The sequence below is a fragment of the Oryx dammah genome, unplaced genomic scaffold, assembly GCF_014754425.2.
Source record: "Oryx dammah isolate SB20612 unplaced genomic scaffold, SCBI_Odam_1.1 HiC_scaffold_7, whole genome shotgun sequence".
Taxonomy (NCBI): domain Eukaryota; kingdom Metazoa; phylum Chordata; class Mammalia; order Artiodactyla; family Bovidae; genus Oryx; species Oryx dammah.
The window spans coordinates 32,010,027-32,032,490 of NW_024070191.1; the positions used below are offsets into that span (position 1 = coordinate 32,010,027).

Sequence of the window (22,464 nt, forward strand, 5' to 3'; positions counted from 1 at the left end):
AACAAACCAATAAAGGATAGATGGACCAAAGGCAGTGAAACAAACCAGTATTGAATGTCAGCTCTTTTACAGTAAACTTTCTGCCTGTCCCCTGATAGCTTCCCTTCACTTTGTTCAGTACTGGGGTGACGAAATCCAGGTCATTTCTTATTCAGACTGGAAACAGGTAGTGGGTGTTCATATCTCTGAGTTTCTGTTCATTAGTCATAGTAATAAACATGCTGAAGGAAACCGCCCTTGTTCCTCTGCGCCCTGTCTCCCCTGGCTTAGTTGCATACCAAGATAAAGTAGTTTTCATTTCCCCATCTTGCCTGCAGAGGGCAGAATGATCTATTTGAATAAGGAAAAACATTTGAAGTTGCCGGTGTTCCAGTTGAAACCGAATACAGCAGAGGCCTGTCTGACAGAATTGAAGGCACGTGAGCTAGAGGAGGGGGTTGTAGTTTCTTGATTTTATTTTTTCCTTTCTGCAGTGACCCTTTGTTTTCTGCTCAGCGTCTTCCCCCTCATGGCTACCCCTTGGAACACCCGTTTAACAAAGATGGCTATCGCTATATTCTAGCTGAGCCCGATCCCCACGCCCCTGACCCTGAGAAGCTCGAACTCGACTGCTGGGCAGGAAAACCGATTCCGGGAGACCTCTACAGAGCCTGCTTATATGAACGGGTTTTGTTAGCCCTCCATGATCGAGGTGGGTAAGCTGTTAATGTTCGTGCTGGGCCCTGTGTTGCTCAGAACTACTATCGTCAGCTCTGTCCTGTCTAGAATTAGACGGACATGCCAATCTAATCCTCACCCCATCTCTAACTAGACTCAGCCAGAATGCAAGAAGTCATTTCCTTCTTTGTCTGTCCTTGTAAGCTCTAGCCATTTATATACAGAATACTTTTTTAAAATTTTCTATTTTGAACTAATTTTAACTTACAGTAAAGTTGCAAAAATAATAGAATTTCCATATTGAAAGTGAAAGTGTTAGTCGCTCAGTCATGTCCAACTTTTTGTGACCCCATGGACCGTATAGCCTGCCAGGCTCCTCTGTCAATGGAATTTTCCAGTCAGGAATACTGGAGTAGGTTGCCGTTTCCTTCTCCAGGGGGTCTTCCTGACCCAGGGATTGAACCTGCTTCTCCCACGTTGCAGACAGATTGTTTACTGTCTGAACCACCAGGCTGCAGGACACAAAATACTAGAACTTTCATGTATCTGTCATCAAAGTTCTCTTAATGGTGAGATCTTACACAGCCACAGTACAGTTATCAAAACCAGGAGATGGGACTTCCTTGGAGGTCCAGTGGTTATGAATCTGAGTTTCCACTGCAGGGGGCGAAGCTTCTATCCTTGGCTGCTCAGCGCAGCCAGAAAAACAACAAACCCAGGAGATTAACATTAGTAAATACTATGAATGAAGCTAAAGACTTTACAAATTTCACCAGTGTTCCACTAATGCCTCTTTCTAGGATCTACATTGTGTTTAATTATTTCTTCATAGTCCCTTGCAGTGTTAACCAACTGCTTTTTGAGTGTTCCTCACTGAGGGTCTGTCTGACTCTTTTTTCATGATTAGACTGCGGTTGTACACTCGTGTAAGAACAGTGCACACACGGATCCTTCCCACTCCGTCATCTCTGTAGGCTCGTGAGGTCAGTGTGTCTTGTTATCGGTTATGTAGACACAGTCATTTGGTTAAGGTGGTTTCTGCTGGCTCTCTCTACTCTCTTTCCCTTTGTAGTTAATACATATCTTAGGGAAAGATCCTTCGAGGTTATACAAATACTGTTGTTTCTCTATAAAGTTTTGCCCACTAACTTTAGCATCCATTTATGGATCTTGTTGTTAATGTGGTGTTTGCCTAATTGTTTGCTATTTCTTCCTTTCTCTATTTAATTATTTAATTGGTTATTTGAATCAGTGTGGACTTAACACATATTTATTTATTTTGTAGGCTATATTTTATTTTGTCATTCAAATTACCCCAGCTTTGGTCATTAGGAGCTTCTTTAGGTTGGTTCCTGTGGGGGTTTTGTGTTTTTCGGGGAAGTGTAATTGACTTAGAATATTCGTTTCAGGTTTATAACATAGTGGCTCAGTATTCTTATAGATGATGCTCACAGTTATTACAAAGCAATGGCCATGTTGCCTGATGCTGTGCCTGTTGGGTTACACGTGGTGGTTTGTGCGCCTTGGTCCTCTGCCTGTATCTTGCCCGTCCCTGCTTCCTGCATGCACCTCTTGTAACCACTAGTATGTTCTATCTGTGAATCTTTTTCTTGTTTCACAAATTCGTTAGGTGTTTTAGATTCCACATATAAATGATAACAGAATACTTGTCTTTCTCTGACTTATTTCGCTGAGCAAAATGCCCTCCAGGTCCATTTAACATTGTTGCCAATGGAATCTCTTGTGTCCTGTTGATAAGCCCCCATCATTTATTTTCCCTTGCTTACTGGTGTCACAAGTTGTTTCTGGTTCATCTCACATTTTCCATGCTGCAGGCCAAATATCAGCTTCTTCTCCAGGGAGCTCAGATTCCTTTGCTTGGGGAAGCAGCCTCAGAAGTGAAGATGTGAGCGTTCAGTATGCTCGCCATTACTGGGTGGTATTCTGGGCTCCCTTGGTGGACCCAGGTGGAAAATACATGTCTGCGTCTTAACTGACACACACATACATGCCTGTACCGCGTTTTCTCTGCCACCTTGGATTTTAACCAAACACTGTAGGGTCTGCAGCCATAAAACTAAAAGACGCTTGCTCCTTGGAAGGAAAGCTGTGACAAACCTGAACAGTGTATTAAAAATCAGAGGCATCCCTTTGTTGACAAAGGTCCGTATAGTCAAAACTGGTTTTTCTAGTAGTCACGTATGGATCTGAGCATTAGACTATAAAGAAAGCTGAGCACTGAAGAACTGATGCTTTTGAACTGTGGTACTGGAGGAGACTTTGCGAGTTCCTTGGGCTGCAAGGAGATCAAAACCAGTCAATCCTAAAGGAAATCAGTCCTGAGTATTCATTGGAAGCACTGATGCTAAAGCTGAAGCTCCAGTACTTTAGCCGTGTGATGTGAAGAGCTAACTCATTGGAGAAGATCCTGATGCTAGGAAAGATTGAGGAGGAGAAAGGGACGACAGAAGACCAGATGGTTGGATGGCATCATCGACTCAATGGACATGAGTCTGAGCAAACTCCTGGAGACAGTGAAGGACAGGGAAGCCTGGTGTGCTGCAGTCTCTGGGGTCGCAAAGAGTCAGACATGACAGAGATTGAACAACCACCATAGAGTCGTTCCAGCCTCCCACCTTTCTGTGTGTGTAACTTCTTTCTGGAGCAGTGAGAAACCTGACTCTAATTATCTACAGCACATTTTCCTACTTATTCATGTCGAATGTGCACACAAGGTGGTTTGAGAATTGCAGAGCACTGTAGGAAGCATTCACGAATGAGATTACAGCGTGTATGTACAGCTCTTTCGGTCTTGGCCTTGCACTATCCCACGTGGATACTGTTAACTTAGATTAGTTCTTTTCTTCCCCACCTCCTCCAACGTGGTCTCGACTTTCGTTTGTGATACGGGTAGGCTTATTCGTTAGTGTTGGTATGCTGTGGGGTTCTCCTACATGCTGTCGTGTGTGTGTGTGTGTGTGCAGGGTACATGTAACACTACTGGGGCTCTGAGAGTTACTGCTGTTCACTGGGGTTTGCTCAGTGTCACTCCTTCCTCAGCCCTGCTGCCCGTTCTCACTTCTTCCTTTTCCCCCACTGCTTTCCCACCCGCCCTCTGCACTTAGCCAGGCTCTTTAGTTTCTGGTTCATCCTGGCTGTTTTTTCTGCACAGGTGAGCACACACATGTATTTCCTTTGCTCCTTGTTTTTTTGTGCATGAAAGGCAGCATACTGTAGGGAGTCTTGCATTTTGCTTCATGCAGTTACTCCAGACTGTTTCAAAGAGCTCGTCCACTTTTTTTTTTTAGCTTTATGATATGCCATTATATGGATGTACATGGTGTATTCAGCCACTCTGAATATGGGCACTTAGGTTGTTGCTAGGATTTTGGATTGACAGAAAAGCAGTGGATAGCTTGGGTGGGTGGGTGGGTGTGTGTGTGTGGGTGTGGGTGTGTATTATTGGTGGTGTATTTTCCAAGGTAGAATTCTAGAAGTGGAATTGCTGAACCAAAATATGTATATATGTAGTTTTGTAAAATATTGCCAAGTTTCCCTTCAAAAGGGCGTGCTCGTTTGCATTTCCACCAGCAATGTAGAGAATGTTTGTTTCCATATAACCTCACAAACAGAAGAGTTCCTGGGTATTAATTTTGGCCCATCTGAGAGGTAAGAAGTGGAGTCTCAGGATTTTGTGTTTCTTTGAACATTATTTTTTTGTTTGAGTTGTTACCTTGTGAATTAGGTTTGTGGTTTTTTATTTCCCCTGTTTCTGTTGGGAGTTTGATATTTTGTCCCTTCACATGTTAGGGATGTAATTAGCCCTTTGTCTGTGGTATATGTTAGAAACATTCTCTCCCGGTTTGTCAGTTGTCTTTTGACTTTGTATATGGCTTTTTTGAAATGTGAAACCATTTAACATATAATAGTTCTTTTAATGGCATAATTTATTCATTTATTAGAATAGCATTCATTATCCTTTAGAATGTGAAAGTGAATTTATTTTTTTTATTTTTATTTTTTTTACTTTGAAAAGTGTATATATTTTATGTATGAGAACAAATTCTGAAAAGTACACAGTTTTCGTTTTGCTTCAGCCTCCAAAATGGCTCTACAGGGTATTGCTATTTGGCTATGTTAGAATGATTGAAAATAAAACCAGCGGACCAGTGAGGCTAATGGAGGCAATAATAATAACAAGCCATGTTCCAAGCTATATATGCATGTATGTGTATATATATATGTATATTTTAGATATACCTGAAATACACATATATCTGAAATATACATATATCTGTAAAAACATTTAAAGAAACAACTTTTAGACAGGTTTTAGACTTCATGAAATTTTTTTTTTTTGCTGTGTTTCTGGAGTATTAATGCAAATTCCAGATAGCATATTATTTCACCCATAAATATCTCAGTATTTATCTCCAACAAGGATTTTTTAAAAACATAACTGCTATGACATTACGTTACCTAATGAAGGTGAATAATAATTTCTTAATTATTCCATATTCAGTTCACATTTCCATGGTTGTTTAAAATATGCCTCTTTCAGTTGTTTCTTTTAATTAAATCTGAACACATCCATATAGTTATTTCATTAGGAAGCCCTTCATTCTTTCTTTTTTTTTTAATTTTCTAATTTTTTCAGAATTTATTTATTTGTCGGCCGTGCTGGGTCTTTGTTGTTGTGCGAAGGCTCCTCATTGCAGTGGCCTCTCGTCCTGAAGCCTGGGCTGCCAAGCACGCAGGCTTCGGTAGTTGTGTTGCACAGGCTTAGCTGCTCCGAGCATGTGGGATCCGCCTGGACCAGGGATCGAATCCCTGGCATTTGCAGGCAGATTCTTAACCCCTGGACCATCAGGGAAGTCCCCTTCATTATTTTTTGCTGCTGCTGCTAAGTCGCTTCAGTAGTGTCCGACTCTGTGCGACCCCAGAGACGGCAGCCCACCAGGCTCCCCCATCCCTGGGATTCTCTAGGCAAGAACACTGGAGTGGGTTGCCGTTTCCTTCTCCAGTGCATGAAAGTGAAAAGTGAAAGTGAAGTCGCTCAGTCATGTTCGACTCCTAGCAACCCCGTGGACTGTAGCCTACCAGGCTCTTCCGTCCATGGGATTTTCCAGGCAAGAGTACTGGAGTGGGGTGCCATTGCCTTCTCCCATTATTTCTTGAATTGACGCTAAAAGCTGTAACTCTTATACTGATGCTTGTCAATCAAAAGTGAAGGAGGCGTAGTGAAATCACTTGGACATAATCCCTTGGTGTAATGAACCGTTGCAGGGTTGACTCCTGCTAATGACAAGCATACTTTGAGAGTAGGGAAGGGCCAGATAAGTGGCGTCCGGGTTTAAGCAGCGATCCTTTTCTTGTTTCACTATTAGCTGTAATTCTGGAGGGGAGAAAAAGGAAGACCATTGGCCCTTAGCAGTGACTTGTTAGAACTTAGTGCATAGGATAGCAGTGGCTCCTGCTGCTTGGACTGAGCCTTTTAAAACTTAACCATCTATATAGTATCTTTCAAACTTTATTTTGAAGTTATCTCAGATTTGTTTATTATTTTTTCAAGAAAGTGAAAGTGTTAGTCACTCAGTCGTGTCCAACTCTTTGCCACCCCATGGACTGTAGCCCACCAGGCTCCTCTCTCCATGGAATTCTCCAGGCAAGAATACTGGAGTGGGTCGCCATTGCCTTCTCCAGGGGATCCTCCCAACTCAGGGGTCAAACCTGGATCTTTTGCATTGCAGGCAGATTCTTTACGATCTGAGCCACCAGGAGAGCCAAATTATTACTTTAAAAAAAAATTATGTATTTATTTGGTCGCGTCAGGTCTTAGTTGTGGCGTGCTGGGTCCTCACTGCAGCGCCCGTGGGCTTGGTTGCTTCGTGGTGAGTGGGATCTTAGTTCCCTGACCAGGGATGGCACCTGCCTCAGCTGCATCGCAAGGCAGCTTCCCAACCCCTGGACCACCAAGCAAGTCCCCTCGGATTTCTTTCTTAAGAGAAGTGTAAGAACTGTAGGAAACTTTTTGGGTTTTTTTTTCCTAAACCACTTGAGAGTAAGTTGCCATGATGTCCTTTCAACCACTGAGAAGTTTATCTTGTGTTTCTCACAGACAGGACATTCTCTTTGTGTTATCTAGTGCTGCACAGTGAATCACCATAAAACCTAGCAGTCTAAAACTACCAGTGTTCACCAGCCCACAGTTTCTGAGGGTCAGGAATCTGGGAGCAGCTTAGCTATGTGGCCTGGCTCAGGAAAACTCAGGAGGTTGTCATCAAGCTCCTAGCTGGGGCTGACAAGTCTCTTTCCAAGACAGCTCAGTAATGCAGCTTTGATGGGGCGTCCTCAGATCCTCACTTGTGGTCCTTTCCATAGACTACTAATTTGTCCTTATCCCTGGAAGCTATGGAGAATTCCATGGACTGTATAGTCCGTGGGGTCACAAAGAGTTGGACACAACTGAGCGACTTTCACTTTCACTGGAAGCTAACTTCTCCCAGAGCAGGTGATTAGGGAGCCATAATGCGTTTGACCCATCTTAAAGTCGGACAGTCAACTCCAACTTCATTTTATTTGGAAATCGTCACTAAATTCATTCCACACTCAAGGGGAGAGAAATTAGACTCCATCCCTTGACAGGAAGAATATCAAAGAGCTAGTAGTTATTTTTTAAACTTACATTCCTGTAGAACCAGTACACAGCCACCAAAGGCAGAAAGCTAGCATCTGATCGCAGCCATCCGATCCTCAGACTCTGTGCAGGTTTCTCCAGATGATCTAGTGTGTCCATTATAGCAAAAGCATCCAGTTAAAAATAATTTGTTGCATTTAGTTGTTGTGATTCTTAATTCTGCTTCAGCCTGGAACAGTTTCTTCACCTTTCCTAGACTTTGACCTTGACACTTCTAAAAATGAAGAGACCAGTTGTTTTACAGAGTATCCCTCAGTTTAGTTTCATCTGGTTCCTCGTGATCCAAGTTCTGCATTCTCGACAAGAGTATCACAGAAATGGTCGCGCATACTGCGTCCTGTCAGTATGGTCCTTGTAATGTGGTCATAGATGGTGTTCACACTTGAGGGAGCTGAGTGCAGGACATGGGAGGATTCTGCTATTTTTGAAAGCTTGAAATTGTTTCAAATAAAATGTCTTCTAAGTCCCGATGATTTAGTCACACATCAGGATCCAAACACAGTTGTATTTTAGGGAATAGACGGTATAATTACTTTCACCTGCCATCTTAAATAATCATATATAACAAGTGGCTGCTTGACAGCTTTTTTCCTTTTTCTTTCTTTCTGTGCTTTCATCTGTATCTTGAAGTTTTTAATTCCTAAACAAATATTTCAAATTCCTGACTTGCTATTTCTGATTTTTAGTTTTGCTTGACTGGAGGGTAAGAGACTTTGTGTTTTTGTGGCTATTTTCTCCAAGTATTTCAAATAAGTTGCAGGCTTTCTTTTCATCTCTATCACTGTAGCTCCCCAGTTAAAGATCTCCGATGACCGGCTGACTGTGGTTGGTGAGAAGGGCTACTCTATGGTTCGGGCTTCTCATGGGGTTCGGAAAGGTGCCTGGTACTTTGAAATCACAGTGGATGAGATGCCACCAGACACTGCCGCCAGACTGGGCTGGTCCCAGCCGTTAGGTAAGCCGGGGCTGTGATACGGACACAGCGACAGGTGGAGAGGTGTCCACCGTCTGGCTGGTCTTCATGACTTTGGGGCTTATTGGATTGTGGGCATAACGTTCAATTCCTGAGGGTTTAGGTAGGTTGAAGTTCCTAGGAGTATTTTTATAATTCACTGCTTGTGAGAAATAGTTTGTTAGCAGTTTGACAAAATTGGTAAAAAAATTAAAAAGGAGTAGAATCTTTTCTTTTAGCAGGCCAGAGTTGACTTGCAGTCCTGACTTGCTGTGTATGTTTTTATTGGAACAGGTAACCTTCAGGCTCCCTTAGGTTATGATAAATTTAGCTATTCTTGGCGGAGCAAAAAGGGAACCAAATTCCACCAGTCCATTGGCAAACACTACTCTTCTGGCTACGGACAGGGAGACGTCCTGGGATTTTATATCAATCTTCCTGAAGATACAGAGACAGCCAAGTCACTGCCCGATACCTACAAAGATAAGGTGAGTCTGTCCTCCTGGGAGATTCCTGGGTTTGAAGATCAGTGGCAGCCGATACCTGCAGCTGCATGTTCTCTTGATGCTTATCTTTCCCAGTATTTCATTTTGGAAATTTTAAGACATAACACATTTCAAAGAATTTAAAAGGCATCCAAATACCCAATGCCTAGATTCTGCCAATATCATATATTATCCGAGGACTTCCCTGGTGGTCCCATGGGTAAGAATCCACTTTGAAGTACGGGTTACAGGGTTTGATCCCTGGTTGGGGAACTGGGATCCCACATGCCACAGAGCAGCCAAGCCCGTGCTCCACCACAAAGATCCTATGTGCCACAACTAAGAACTGACTCAGCCAAATAAATATATAAAAACCGTGTTATCCATTCATTCCTCTCCCAGCTTGGTCACCCAATAATCCATGTTTTTTTAACCCCCACCAAGTAACCTCTGCCAAGTATTTCAGGGGGCTTCATTTGTGGTTCAGCTGGTAAGAATCCACCTGCAATGTGGGAGACCTGGGTTCGATTCGTGGGTTGGGAAGATCCCCTGGAGAAGGGAAAGGTTACCCACTCCAGTATTCTTGCCTGGAGAATCCCTTGGACAGAGGAGTCTTAGTAAGGGCCTTTTATGAAGATGTTTAAAAAGTGTGTACCATCTGGTAATTCTTAAGATGCACATGTTTCAAAGTACAACAAAGCTGACTCTGCAGAGATAGTAAATAGTGTTCAAAACACAAAGACTCATGCTATTTATGTGAATCTGGCCTCTTTTTTTTTGTTCATGATGTAGCTGCTGCTTCACTGTTCCTTTTCTCTCTCTGGGTTTCCAAGGCTTTAATAAAGTTCAAGAGTTATTTGTATTTTGAAGAAAAAGACTTTGTGGATAAAGCAGAGAAGAGCCTAAAGCAGACTCCTCACAGTGAGGTGAGTCGTGGTCATTAAATGTCAGAAGTAGAAGAATTTGTTCCCTGGGCCCAAGCCCCTTGTTATGAAAGTGAGGGAACTGAGGCCCACGGCGCAGTGGAGGGATTTCTGCTGCTACCACAACAGCAGGGCCGACACTCTCTCCTGCCTGCGTGTTTGGTTCTTCCTGGGGTGCCTGCTGCCGCGAGAAGGCTGACCTGGGTCCTCGGAGAAAAGGATATAAAACAGCAGCTGAATAAGGAACGTCTGCAGGCAGTCGAGGAAGCAAGTCAGAGATAGCGGTCCTTTATCAAAGCAGGGAGCAAGTGCAGAGGGGTGGACCCTGGAGTAGGGCATGCTGGCCTTGCTGTGTGACCCGGGGCAACAGGACCTCTGATGCTTGTTCAGTGTCTTTGAGAACTTTCCCCACCTCCCTTCTCCAGGGTTGTTGGGAATATGTTTTTCCCAAGTTACAGCACGATCAAAGAAGGGCTGGTGCATCTGGACCAACCACAAGGGCCATAAATAGAAGGGGAAGGGGTGGAAGAAAAGTCCTGAGCTGGGGACATTCCTTCATAAAAATGCTGTGAAGCCACCTGTGATTGACAGTAATAGAAGCAAGTGTGGGAGAATACACTTAGGATTCTGGTTGTTTTAGGGGAAAGTAGTGAAGGCACGCAGTTAATTGAGCCAGAAAATACAGCCAGGTGGAACATAGCTGTTCCTGGGAAGGAGAGAGAGAGAAAGGTACTTCAGAAAAAGCAGCTTTGTCTGAAGTCCCTCTCAGGTGGTTAAGAGAGAAAATTCAGGGTAGTTTCAAGAAAGAATGGACAAAGAAAGGAGAATTCCAGGACCTTGACAGAAGACCTGCGAGATTTTCAAAGTAGAAGTGCAGAAGGGAGGACCTGAGGCAAGGGAAGGGGACAGATAAATAAGCTTAAAAGGGTGTCGCTCCCAGGGGCCAGTGGAAGACCAGCTACTTTTTATAAATATAATGAGTAACAGAAAGTGGAACTATTTGGTGTAAGTAGCATAGGAATTCAGAAAAGTGTGAGCACTTGCTCCAACAATGCATGTAGATAAGCAGTGAGAAAACCTGAGATGCTGCCTTGTAAGTGTCAGCTATAGCTGTTAAACGAGCTATGCTATTCCTTGAACTCCTTAGACATATTGCCCGCAAACTGCCAGTAAAGTGGCCTCCAGCAGAGTTCATTTTAGTGTGTTCTTTTTTGAGTGCTGAAGTAAAACCATGGTTTTTGTTTCAGATAATTTTTTATAAAAATGGTGTCAATCAAGGTGTGGCTTACAAAGACATTTTTGAAGGGGTTTACTTTCCAGCCATCTCCCTGTACAAGAGCTGCACGGTACGTACCCTCCGTTCATCCTGTGAACGCAGCTTCAGAGAGACGGGTGAGCCGTTGTGGTCAGAGAGCCATGAGTTGGGTTCTAGAAGGACATGTGAAAGGCCTAGGAGTGAGCAGGCAGCGTATCCCTCCTGTTTGTTCCAGAAACAGTTGGGTGCTTTAGGAAGTGTTTGCTTGGATAGATAAAGATCACTTGGTTACTGTGCTCCACACCTTTCCTCTGGACGTTGCTGCGTGGTCTGTGTTGTTCATTGTAAAGGATATAAGGTGTGTACATGAATAAATCAATTTGCTGTTATGTGTCATGATAACCTACCATCATTAGTAACTATTGCTTATATTGATTTTTTTTTAATATGATCCAGCATGAAGGAGACTGTCATTAGAGCCAGTTTGAAAAAATTTTGTAAAGGCAATGCCTGAAAGTTTCCATGTCCTTTTACCTGTCAGTAACCACTGCTGAAGTCATATAAGGAAATCTTTAGGTTATAAACAGAGGTCAGCAAAGTCTGTTTACCTAATTCTTGATGCCTTGACCACTTCAAGCAATTATTAATGTATACCGGAGAAGGGAATGGCAATTCACTCCAGTACTATTGCCTGGAGAATCCCATGGACAGAGGAGCCTGGTAGGCTACAGTCCATGGGGTCGCAAAGAGTCGGACATGACTGAGTGACTTCACTTACTCACTTCACCCTTTGTTCCAGTTGTACCCTGAATATCACAGCTACATTTAAAAGCCTCCCTTGTCATGCTAAGGTTTTCACTAGTTTCTTCTCTTTTTTCACGTCTGCCTGGATTGAATTTGTCCCAGGTCTCCATAAACTTTGGACCATGCTTCAAGTACCCTCCAAAGGATCTCACGTACCACCCTGTGAGTACCACTGAACCCGCCTGCGAGCATCCTCGTCTCTGTTACTTCCTGCCACCGCTGCTCTCGTCTCACCTCACTTTCTGTCCCTTGTTCCCCCGCAGATGAGTGACATGGGCTGGGGCGCCGTGGTGGAGCACACTCTGGCCGATGTCTTGTATCATGTGGAGACGGAAGTGGATGGGAGGCGGAGCCCCCCGTGGGAGCCCTGACCAAGTCCTTTTCTCTTTGCAGACACAGACTTTCTGGGGAATTGTATGGGGGGGGGTTTGTTTTTGTTTTCTAACTGTTGCAAGTTTTCCCGAAGATCGCACAGAACAGGGCCTCTGCTGTAGTAAGTTAAAGGCCTAGTGGAACTGGGACAGATCCCTGCCCTTCATTACTCACCCTTCCGGGACGGCTTTCCCTGTGCACACCACACCGCAACAGCTGCTGCCCTGGGGTCCCATAAGCGCCCCGTTGAAAGGGCTGTACCACACACTCCACCCACCAGCTGAGACGTGCTGCTTCCTGTGTTTTCAGAGGACGGGGTCGTCTCGTCCAGTAGCTAACTTATTTAGAGACATTTCCTTCTGTGGGCATTGCCTGCCTCCCACCTGGTTCCCAGGAAGCAGTGGGCCCATTTCTGAGAAGAGCTGGAATCCACGACTACATTCCAAAGCAGTCTAAAAATGCTTTCCTTTTGGTGTGGGTGTGCTTTTAATTTTGAGATGAACTTTTGAACACTGGGATCTCTGAAACTACTAGGTCCGTAGGACTGTCATTGTGAAAGGCACTTGCTTGCAGCTTTAACAGTGAGAAGCTCTTCCCAAATAAAACTTGTCTTCGAGTGTGTGTAGCACTTTGCTTCCCTTTCAGGTTGGGGTCCGCGTGCTGACTGTTGGAAAAGTGGGTGCCCTAAGGAGCCAGCATTGGTGAAAAGAGGCAGGTTTCTGTCTCCACCCCGCCAGCTCAGCCAAGTCTCCCCTGTGAAACCAGACTCTCAAAGGCAGATGGAACTTCACAGGGCACATGGTCTCCCTCCAGCTCTACCCTTTGAACTTGGCTGTTGATCTGTGTGGATTATCTTCTTGCCTTGCTTCCCTTCCTTTGTAATAGCTGATGATTAAAGGGCAGGTTTCAAGGACTCCCCTGGTGGCCTGGTGGCCAAGACTCCAAGCTCCCAAGGCAGGGGGCCCAGGTTCGATCCCTGGTTAGGGAACTAGAACTCACCTACCCCAACTATAAGATTCTGTCTGCCTTAAGATCCTATGTGCCGCAGTGAAGACCTGGCACAGCCAAGTTGTTTAAAAGAGGCGGGGGGCAGTTTTCAGAAGACTAAAAATTGAAATGTAAGAATGAGCCTTTCCCCTGGGGCCCGTGTGTGTTTCCCTATCTTCACTGCACCCGCCCCCCATCGTTTTTGCTGGGGGCCACACCACAGCTTGCAGAACTTCCCCGACCAGGGATTGGACCTGTGCCCCTGCATTCGCAGCATGGAGTCCTAACCACTGGAGCACCAGGGATGTCCCCCTCCCTCTTAATCAGTGGCAGGGCAGTCCTCCCAGGACTGCTGCAGACTCCCCTGCATGTAACTTCCTACCTAGGTTAGTAGGTAGGGTGGTTGACCAAAAGGCCAGTAATACGTTGCCAAGGATCACCATATATTATGGCTGTTTAAGAAATTTACCAAATTTCAAGCAACTATTTGTATCAGCGCAGAAGCTTTGATTATTTGTCTCTTAATGAATCACTGAGGTTCTTTGTTTTGGTCATTCTACCTCCTAACAGGAGACCCAACAGAATCAGGCTGAGGTCTATTCATTGATGATGGGTCTTACAGAGCAGAAGTGGTTTTAAAGCTTCTGGAGCAACAGAGGGTGAAGAACTCTGAGTAAATGAGGTGTTATTTAGAGGAAGCCGGTGGGGGGGGGGTGTAAAATTTTTTGTAATATAAGTGACCACTTAAATGACATAAAAAGAAGTTGTGCACCCACTCTTCTATTTCAATGATGAAATCAGGGTTTTGTACATTTCACTTTCATAAATTGGAGGTTATGGAAATAATGGTTTTACCTGTTTGTGCATCGTATTGTGTGCATGTGTGACAGGGTTCATTTGAAGGGCTCCAGGAATACCCACTTTTCATACAGTTCTGTATAAAACAGTCTCTGTAAGCAGGTCGTCACTGACAACTCATTTTATTCCAATGAAAAACAAGTGAGAAAAGATCTCCCCAGGCCCCTCAAAGACACAGTAGCATAGTTTGAAAAAGGCAAACATGGTGTGTGTTGAAAGCCCATTTCTTCACTGTCAGCCTGTTCTCTTGAAACCAGAGCATGTGTTGCTGTACACACCTTTCAACAAGCAACCCTTTCTCTTAGCTGGGAGTGGAGAATTCTGTTCTTGAAATACTTCACCATTATTCCTTTTCTGAAGCTTCCAGGCTGGAGAAAAATAATTTCATCTATGCCAAAAATAGACTACTAAGAAACAGAATAAATATTAATAAATACCTATATCAGTTGTACAGTCTCAATGCCTCAATAATACCAGCATTTCTGTTACTGGTAATTTGTTTAATTAGCATGACATTCCACATGGTATAAATCATCAATGCTGTTAGCACTGGAATGGAAACACTTCAAGTGATGGTTGGGTTTTCATCCTGCATGTGTATTTTAGCCAGATAACCCCATCTCAACTTAGATGTTTAGAGCACCAATTCTCAGACCTTGGAAAGGGATTTTGTTTGCTCTCATGCTATCTCACCTTCTTCTAGCTATCTCCTCCAAGATAGTAAGACGTTGACCTGTTGAAGCAGAGAAATTGCAGCCCCGAGTCAAGCTAAGAGAACAGAATAGACTCCAGACTAAAGATTCAGTTGCTGTTTCAGATCTAGACAAGCAACTACTGGGAAAGTAGTAAAATTTGCTTTTTGATTTTCTCAGTAATACCATTCAGTCATTCGCTTTTGATTCTGCCCTTAGGTAAATAAAAATCTTCAGTCAAAATCATCTTCCAATGCCCATTAATCAGCTACCAGCTATAGAGTTCTTTTAAGAACTGATTTAGTCTTGTGTGTATTGTCCAAATTAAATTTTTATGAAAGATTCTGGTAACAGATCCTACATAATTGAAAGACTTAAGTCCCCTGGAGTTTTTCCTTTGAATGAAGTAAGATTTAGTTTAATTAAAATCTTTATCCACGGCTCCTTTAGTATGAGCTTGCCATTTACTAGCATGGATTTTAGAAGAGTAGAATTTTAAATTGGGTACAGACTAACTGAAAGTTTTTATGTTAGTTACAATTCTTTATTCTGACTCCTGTCATGGAAGAAGTACGGGAATTAATCTGATAGTTCTGTATTTTTTCCGTTCTAGAAGCCGTCTGCTGTGGGAGTTGCTTACTCTTTGGTACAGCTATCCACCCACTTGGTAGAGGAGCAGAGGGTTGCGGGAAGCCCTGTGTAAGACCACTGTCTGCACACATTGCCCGCAGACCTCTTGACCTCAAGCTTGACAACCTGATCCTTGTGTTTGCACCCTCTGCACCCTGCGTTCCTTAACTGGTAGCATTTTCAGGATATTTTTAGGTAGACGCTGTCAGGACCCAAGAAAAAAGTTTCACACATGTTTTGAGACCCTTATGCTCCATTTTACAGCTCATCAGTGAGCGAAGTTTGAAGAGCCTTGTCCCCATTCTCTTGGTACTAAAATGCTACTGTAGTAGCTGAGCTGTAGTATCTTATTGAAAATGTGCCACCACCCTGTTCCACCATCCTCAGGTGAGATCTTTAACAGACTTGGAGGCTTCCAGCAGGGACCTCTTCGTGAGCCCTCAAACCCATTCAGCTGGGAGCCGGTGGAGCCGCAGGCTGGCCTTCAACACCTGGCTTCAAGAGCAGGACAGGACTCCAGGCGCTTGCGCAGGTGATTGGCAAAATCCACCTGGGTCTGCGAGAGGACCTGGTTGATGATGGTCTTCGGCAGCCATCCCTAGAGTCAAGAATTTGGCCGTCTTGTGACTGGCGTCCCTTCCTAGACACCGCCGATCCCTGTCACACACCTGATGCGGTGCCTGGGCTCGGTCCTGCCGCCCTGTTGGGAGGCACACCCTCCCGGGGTCAGGGGCTGGGAGACTGCATTACTGCCCTGCTGTCAGGACCAAGTCAGAAGCACGGGATTGTCCAGACAGGTTTCAGTGTGACCCTGAGCTAGCTACCATACCTTTGGGGGCCTAAGTTTCCTTCTTTCGAAAATAACTACCGAGTTGAAATTGGATATGAAAAGTAAGAAGAAGCCCTGGCAGGCTTCTGAGATGATGGAATAGCAGGCCATCACTCAAGTGTGTTCCCACTGCAGCGGTCCACTTCTCTCAAAATGGAGGAGGGTTCTTCATATTGTGGGCTGATATGGGAGGGCTGTGTTAGTTGCACAGTGGTGTCCTACTCTTTGCAAACTCATGGACTGGAGCCCACCAGACTCCTCTGTCCATGGGCTTCTCCAGGCAAGAATACTGGAGTGGGTTGCCATTCCCTTCTCCAGGGGATCTTCCCCACCCAGGGACTGAATCCAGGTCTCCCACATGGCAGGTGGATTCTGTAACATCTGAGCCACCAGGGAAGCTGGTGGGAGGGATAAGAGCCTACTTTTCTCACCACCCCCTTGGCCCCCTCCTGTGCCCCTTACCTTGAGGTCAATGCTGAGCAGCCAGGTGAGTTTGGTCCTTGAGGGACTTCCAGCCAGGGGGCGGAGCACCATGCAGGTGGGGCCATGCTCAGCTCTGCCAGGTGAAGACATCAGGTCAAGAGGACAAGCCCAAGTTCTTGAATGCTGGCTAGTTATATTACCCACATTCCTCATGGACCTCATCTTTTTAAGTCTCTTCGGAGAAGTGCTATTTGCCAACGGTGAGATTTAACAGTTGGCAGGGTCACCAGCTCGTCAGAACAAATGCCAGTTGGAGCCTGGAGGCCTGCAGAGCCTCTCAGCTGGGATAATGGGGAGGTCGGGAAAGGGTCCAGGGTGGTGCTGGGGGCCCCAGGAAACTCCGATAGCAACTGTGTTCTAAGTGGTACGGACTCTTGTTTTCATCAACACTACAGTCGGATATGAGCATACCAGCTAAACCTCAGCCCTACCTCTAGTTTTAGAAAATTACTAAGGTTCTTAAACTTGCTGGGAGGGTCAGGGCGACCTGGCTATAGAAGTGTGGCCCATCTTTGTTTTCCTCCCCTGCTATGGAAAATAAGACAGAGGGTAGGAACCAAGGGTTGGATCCTTGAAGCTGGGGATTCATCACACACTTGGCAGGCACATGTCCCCAGGCTGTGTTAGAAAAGGGAGCTTTGGGGCTGCCCTGGTGGTCCAGTGGCTAAGACCCTATGTTCTCAGTGCAGGGGGCCTGGGTTTGATCCCTGGTCAGGGAATTAGATCCCATGCGCTGCCACTAAGACCCAGCCCAGCCAAATAAATTAATGGGAGCTTTGGGGGCTGCTGCCAGTATTACCTGATGACACCCTTCTGCTGGGGCATCTCCTCGTACAGTGTGGCCGTGCCAGCCAGCACGCACATGGAGCCCCGGCGCTTGGTACAGCGCACGCTCACGAAGTCTCGGGGACCCACGAGGTTTCCTGCCACCTCTGCAGCCAACTCGTGAGTGATGATCGTGTCTTTTCCAATCTTCTGCAGGACCTGCCAGGTCACAGGGAACCAGAGACTCAGCCAGGTAGCGGGAGAGGCACAACCCCCAGCTCTCCGCCGCCCCCTTCCGACTGCTGCAGCTGCCTTTCCAACCAGCTCTCCCCACCTTGATCTCCTTGACATTGGGGTTCCACTCGCCCATGGCCTCCATGCGCTCCACAAGCTCTTCATAAAGCCTCTCCATGGGCTGGTCTACCACCACCTCCAACCGGAACACCTTGCCCACGTCAGGGATCACTTTAGTCAGCACCTCGTCCCCATTGGCCTGTTGGTGAGGAGAGAGGAGCCCCAGGGAAATGTTAGAGGAAAAATTTTCCCAGCATAGGACACAGACAGTGCCTGGCAAGGGGCACTCTAGGCTGAACCCAAGGAAGCCTGGAACCGTCTTTGATAAAGGCAGAGGAGGTCCTGTTTCCTGCCACCAGCCTTGTAAATGTGCTGAGGACTGGAGAGGTAACCTGCCTGTCCCCTGGGCCCTTTTTTCTTGAGGCTCAATGTATTTTCTTAAACATTGACATGTATTTATTCATCCAGATAAAAATCAGAATTATTTTGTAAAATTTTCAACAAACCTGCGTTGGGTTTTTGATTGAGATTAACTTGGAAAAAATGAACATGTTTCACTGCAGAGTCTCCCCACATCCTGGGGGTAAATGTTGACAGGGGTGGGTAGGTCCACCTGAGAAGGCCCTTACTTAAAGCTCAAAGATCCTGAGAGAGAGATTCATTTGAGAGTGAAGAAAGTGGTCTGTAGCCAGCTAATTTCACACAGGTGTTTTTCCCCCCGCCTCATTTTACACCAGAAGGATGTATGGCCAGAGAAGGTCGGCAAGATGCCCCAGGACCCTTAGCAAGAGCAATGCTGGGCCCAGGTCCCAGATTTCCTGACTCCCAAACTCGTAGTCTGTTAAAGAACCTGGAGAAGGAAAGACCTCGCCTGAACTTTGGCTAGTGGGCGGCTTGTGAACTGGTCGCAGAAACAGAGCCGATTCTCGGTAGAACCATCGGCCTTTGATCTGCACCTTGTTCCCAGTGAAAGGGCAGTGCTCAGGAGCGGGGCATACCAGAGGGCCTTGCTGCTGCTAAGTCACTTCAGTCGTGTCCAACTCTGTGCAACCCCATAGACGGAAGCCCACCAGGCTCCCTGTCCCTGGGATTCTACAGGCAAGAACACTGGAGTGGGTTGCCATTTCCTTCTCCAATGCATGAAAGTGAAAAGTCAAAGTGAAGTCTCTCAGTCAAGTCCGACTCTTAGCGACCCCATGGACTGCAGCCTACCAGGCTCCTCCATCCATGGGATTTTCCAGGCAAGAGTACTGGAGTGGGGTGCCATTGCCTTCTCCCCAGAGGGCCTTGGCCCCCTGTATTCCAGACCAGCCCTGTCACAGGTGAACCCAGGTCACCCCTGCAAGGTCAACCAGGAGGTGGGCTAAGGGTGCTTCAGTCCTGGCACTTCTGACCAGGGGATGAGGCCTCTCCTGACCCTAGAGTCCCCACTGCATGGTCTGAATGGGTGTACAGTGCATCCTGGAGGGGAGCTAAGAACACGGTGACAGCTTTTCTCAAACGCAAGTCTCTAGAACATCTTTGATGGGGGACGGGAGTATCTGGGGGTATATTCTTGGGAAACAAGAATTCACACTGCTTACTGGGGCTTCCCTGTTAACTCAATGGTAAAGAATCCGCCTGCCAGTGCAGGAGACATGGGTTCGATCCCTGGTTTGGGAAAATCCCACATGCCAGGGGGCAACCAAGCCCATGCACCACAACTATTGAGCCTGCTGCTCTACAGCCCAGTAGCTGCAACTACTGAAGCTCGCTCACCCTAGAGCCTGTGCTCTGCAGTGAGAAACGCCACGGCAGTGAGAAGCCCTTGTACCGCAACTAGAGAACAACCCCTGCTCATTGCAACTAGAGAAAGGGAGGAGATGCTCCCAGCAATGAAGACCGAGGGCAGCAAAATTAAAAAGGAGAAAAAACCAAAACTGCTTGCTGCCCAGTGACTACTGCTCGAGGCTGGACTTCTGAGAGGAGGAGAGACTGCAGCTGGTCTTGAGAATGGCACGGTAACAGCGAGGAGCTGTGGGTTCCTCCGTGGCCCCCTTACCTGCCGGGTCTCCTTCTTCCAGCCCTCCTGATCTTTGAGGATGCCCAGGGCCCTCTGCATGGCCTCCTCTCCCTGCTGGATATAGGCAAGCTCTTGGTCGCTGTAGAGAGAGTCTTCCAGCTGAGAACCTGGATGCAAAGCCAAGGAGCCACTGAACTTCTAGCCTCCCACCAGTTTCACCCTTTGGATCCCCGAAGAGCCCAGACCAAAGTCACAGGGTCCCAGCTGGCAGGTTGAGTTAGACACAGAGGTCTGGCTGTGAACAATGCCATTCCCAAAGAGGGAGTGAGGAAAGTAGGGGTGGGGTGGGGGGATGGGGTCTAGGGGACCACAGCCACACACACAATGCTTGCACCCGGGAGCCCCCTGCCACTGGCAGATGCCCAGAAACCTCAGCTCTTACCTAGGAGAGAGCCGCGACACCGAACCTGGTTAATCCACGCAGCTGGGGCTGGGTCCCCCAGGGCCCTCCGGTTCAGCTCCTGGCCGATAGCCAGCACGGCCTGTTGCCGCAGCCCTGCCAGAAACAGAGGGAAATCATTGCTTAGGAGCAGGAAAGCCTCTTAGAGATGGACCCTTCCACCCTTCCTCTCATCACAGAGGAGGAAAAGTGACTGGCCTGGAGGGAAAGTGTCTTGATTAGGAAGGATTCCCAGAGGGATGACTCCAGGGCCCAGAAACCTGCCTTCTGTCTCACTGGCCCCACCTGAAGGTGGGGACCACACCCAGGCTGGCTGAAGTTGCCCAACCAAAACAATCCACTGTTACAGAGACCCTGTCCCCTGAGGTCTGTGAGAATAACTGCTCCGTGTGCCTGCGGGGGACTTGCTGATTTAGGGAGAACAGTCCCATGCCGGTGCAGGTCTTCCAAATGCAGCTTCTATCTAAACAGTAGCCAGTGGAGCCCAGTGTAATTGGAAAGGACTCATTTAGATTGCTCTGTGGTCCCTTGAGGGGACTGACTCAAATGACCCTGGGTCCTGCAGGCGCTGATTCCCACCTCCTGACTGTATGATGCTGATAAAGAGACCCCCTCCCCGTGCTCTTGCCCTACTCCTCTTTCTTGTTCTTCTCTCCCCACCCCCCGCCAGCTCTCAGGCTTGCCAACATGGGGGCTTGGAGTCTGGGCTCCCCCCACTACCACTGTAGCCAGGATTTCCCTGGCACCCTTGGTACCCATCCTGCTGCTGCTGCTGCTGCTAAGTCGCATCAGTCGTGTCTGACTCTGTGCGACCCCATAGATGGCAGCCCACCAGTCTCCTCTGTCCCTGGGATTCTCCAGGCAAGAACACTGGAGTGGGTTGCCATTTCCTTCTCCAATGCATGAAAGTGAAAAGTCAAAGTGAAGTCGCTCAGTCGTGTCCGACTCTTAGCGACCTCATGGACTGCAGCCTACGAGGCTCCTCTGTCCACAGGATTTCCCAGGCAAGAGTACTGGAGTGGGGTGCCATTGCCTTCTCCTGGTACCCATCCTAGAGGAAGGCAAAGTCAGGTAGAAGCCAAGACGGCTTGGAGCCCTGCAGGGGATGCCAGGGATGACTGAGCCTGGAAGGCACCTTCATGTCCAGCTCAATTCTTCAGTGAGGGAGTATTTGGGGGGCCGTTGAGGTGCAGAAGGTGAGAGGCTTGCCCAGGCTGCCTCAGTGAGAGGCACAGCTGGGGCCAGATCCTGAGAGGCCAGCCCCCGAGGTGTGCCCTTTCCCCATTAGACACTGCCGAGCCCCTGGCCGCCCAGACGGGGTCCCGGGAGCTCACCCTTCATGCTGCGTACATGTCTGTAGGAGCTCCCGGCACACAGCTTAAATGTCGCGAGGAGCATCTTTCCTGGCAGTAGGGGCAGGTGTGGAGTCCGGCGGGGATGCTGAGGGCTCCTGCTGTGGCCTCTGGTCCCGGAAGATGGCTGCTCCTGTGCTTCCTCAGCCTGTCAGGGTTGTGGCCTCAGGCCCTGCAGCTGCAGCCAGATGGTGTGTTTCTGCGCCTTAAATACCTCGAGCTGAAGGCTGTGTTTCATCATCAGGAGATAAAAAAGCCATCACTCAGCGTGGAAAGGAAGGCACCAAGGATAGAGAGATTGCCTCATCAGGAGTCTTTGGCCATTTGCGGGGAGCTGGGGTGGAGAGGGAGGGCGCAGAAAGGGGAAGGGAGGTTGGTCCTGACCGGGATGGATAGAAGGGAGAGACAAGGCGGAAGCAGTGGTCAAGGCAATTTAGAGAAAAAGTGCGCACAGGTGGCATCGGTTGGCCAGCAGCCTGCTGTTTACAGTGCGGCTCTGCAGCTGCGCCCCGCTCGGAAACCCCAGGTTTAGCAGGTCCAGAACTGAGGCTGTGAAAGCCGCATTTTAAAAAACAATTCTGAAGTGATTGCCATGAAGGTATTCTATGGACTCTACTCTAGGCTTTGAGAATCTCTGCCCTGGTAGAGTGCTCAGGGCGTCTGCGGGGAGCTGGCAGAGGCAACCCCACCCCAGTTCTACGTGAATCAAGTCATTGCTCCTGTGGTCACTGACCTATAGCAATCACGAAAAGAAATTAGGAATAAGATAAGGATGAGGCAATTTGTGCTCTGAGAAACAGGGAAAACTAGTCCTTCGATAATTATCAATATTATCATGTTTTGTTTTTTGGCTGCACTGTGCAAAAAAACAGGCGAAATGAGTCCTTAGAGAGTTAACAATATTATCATTTTTTTTGGCTGCACCATGCATCGTGTGGAATCTTAGATCACCATCCAGGGATCGAAC

The 22,464-nt window shown here is 47.0% G+C and overlaps 2 protein-coding genes across 3 annotated transcripts in view; one reads left to right on the forward strand and one right to left on the reverse strand.

Moving 5' to 3' along the window:
- Positions 1–14,478, forward strand: part of ASH2L (ASH2 like, histone lysine methyltransferase complex subunit) — a 29,679-nt gene extending 15,201 nt beyond the window's left edge. For both annotated transcript variants that reach the window (XM_040242938.1, XM_040242939.1), the window contains 7 exons: positions 474–691; positions 8,142–8,309; positions 8,601–8,794; positions 9,625–9,717; positions 10,962–11,060; positions 11,876–11,935; positions 12,037–14,478. In XM_040242938.1, the coding sequence (XP_040098872.1) occupies positions 474–691; positions 8,142–8,309; positions 8,601–8,794; positions 9,625–9,717; positions 10,962–11,060; positions 11,876–11,935; positions 12,037–12,144 (940 nt within the window). In that variant the 3' untranslated portion in view covers positions 12,145–14,478. The remainder of the gene's footprint in view (positions 1–473; positions 692–8,141; positions 8,310–8,600; positions 8,795–9,624; positions 9,718–10,961; positions 11,061–11,875; positions 11,936–12,036) is intronic.
- Positions 14,479–15,589: 1,111 nt separating this feature from the next.
- On the reverse strand, positions 15,590–21,690 carry STAR (steroidogenic acute regulatory protein). The gene is made up of 7 exons (XM_040242940.1): positions 21,480–21,690; positions 20,128–20,241; positions 19,725–19,852; positions 17,724–17,882; positions 17,424–17,608; positions 16,604–16,697; positions 15,590–15,910 (listed from the first exon to the last, which is right to left on the reverse strand). The coding sequence occupies exons 1-7, from the start codon at positions 21,541–21,543 to the stop codon at positions 15,797–15,799; spliced, it is 858 nt and encodes a 285-aa protein (XP_040098874.1). The 5' UTR covers positions 21,544–21,690; the 3' UTR covers positions 15,590–15,796.
- Between the last annotated feature and the right edge of the window lie 774 nt (positions 21,691–22,464).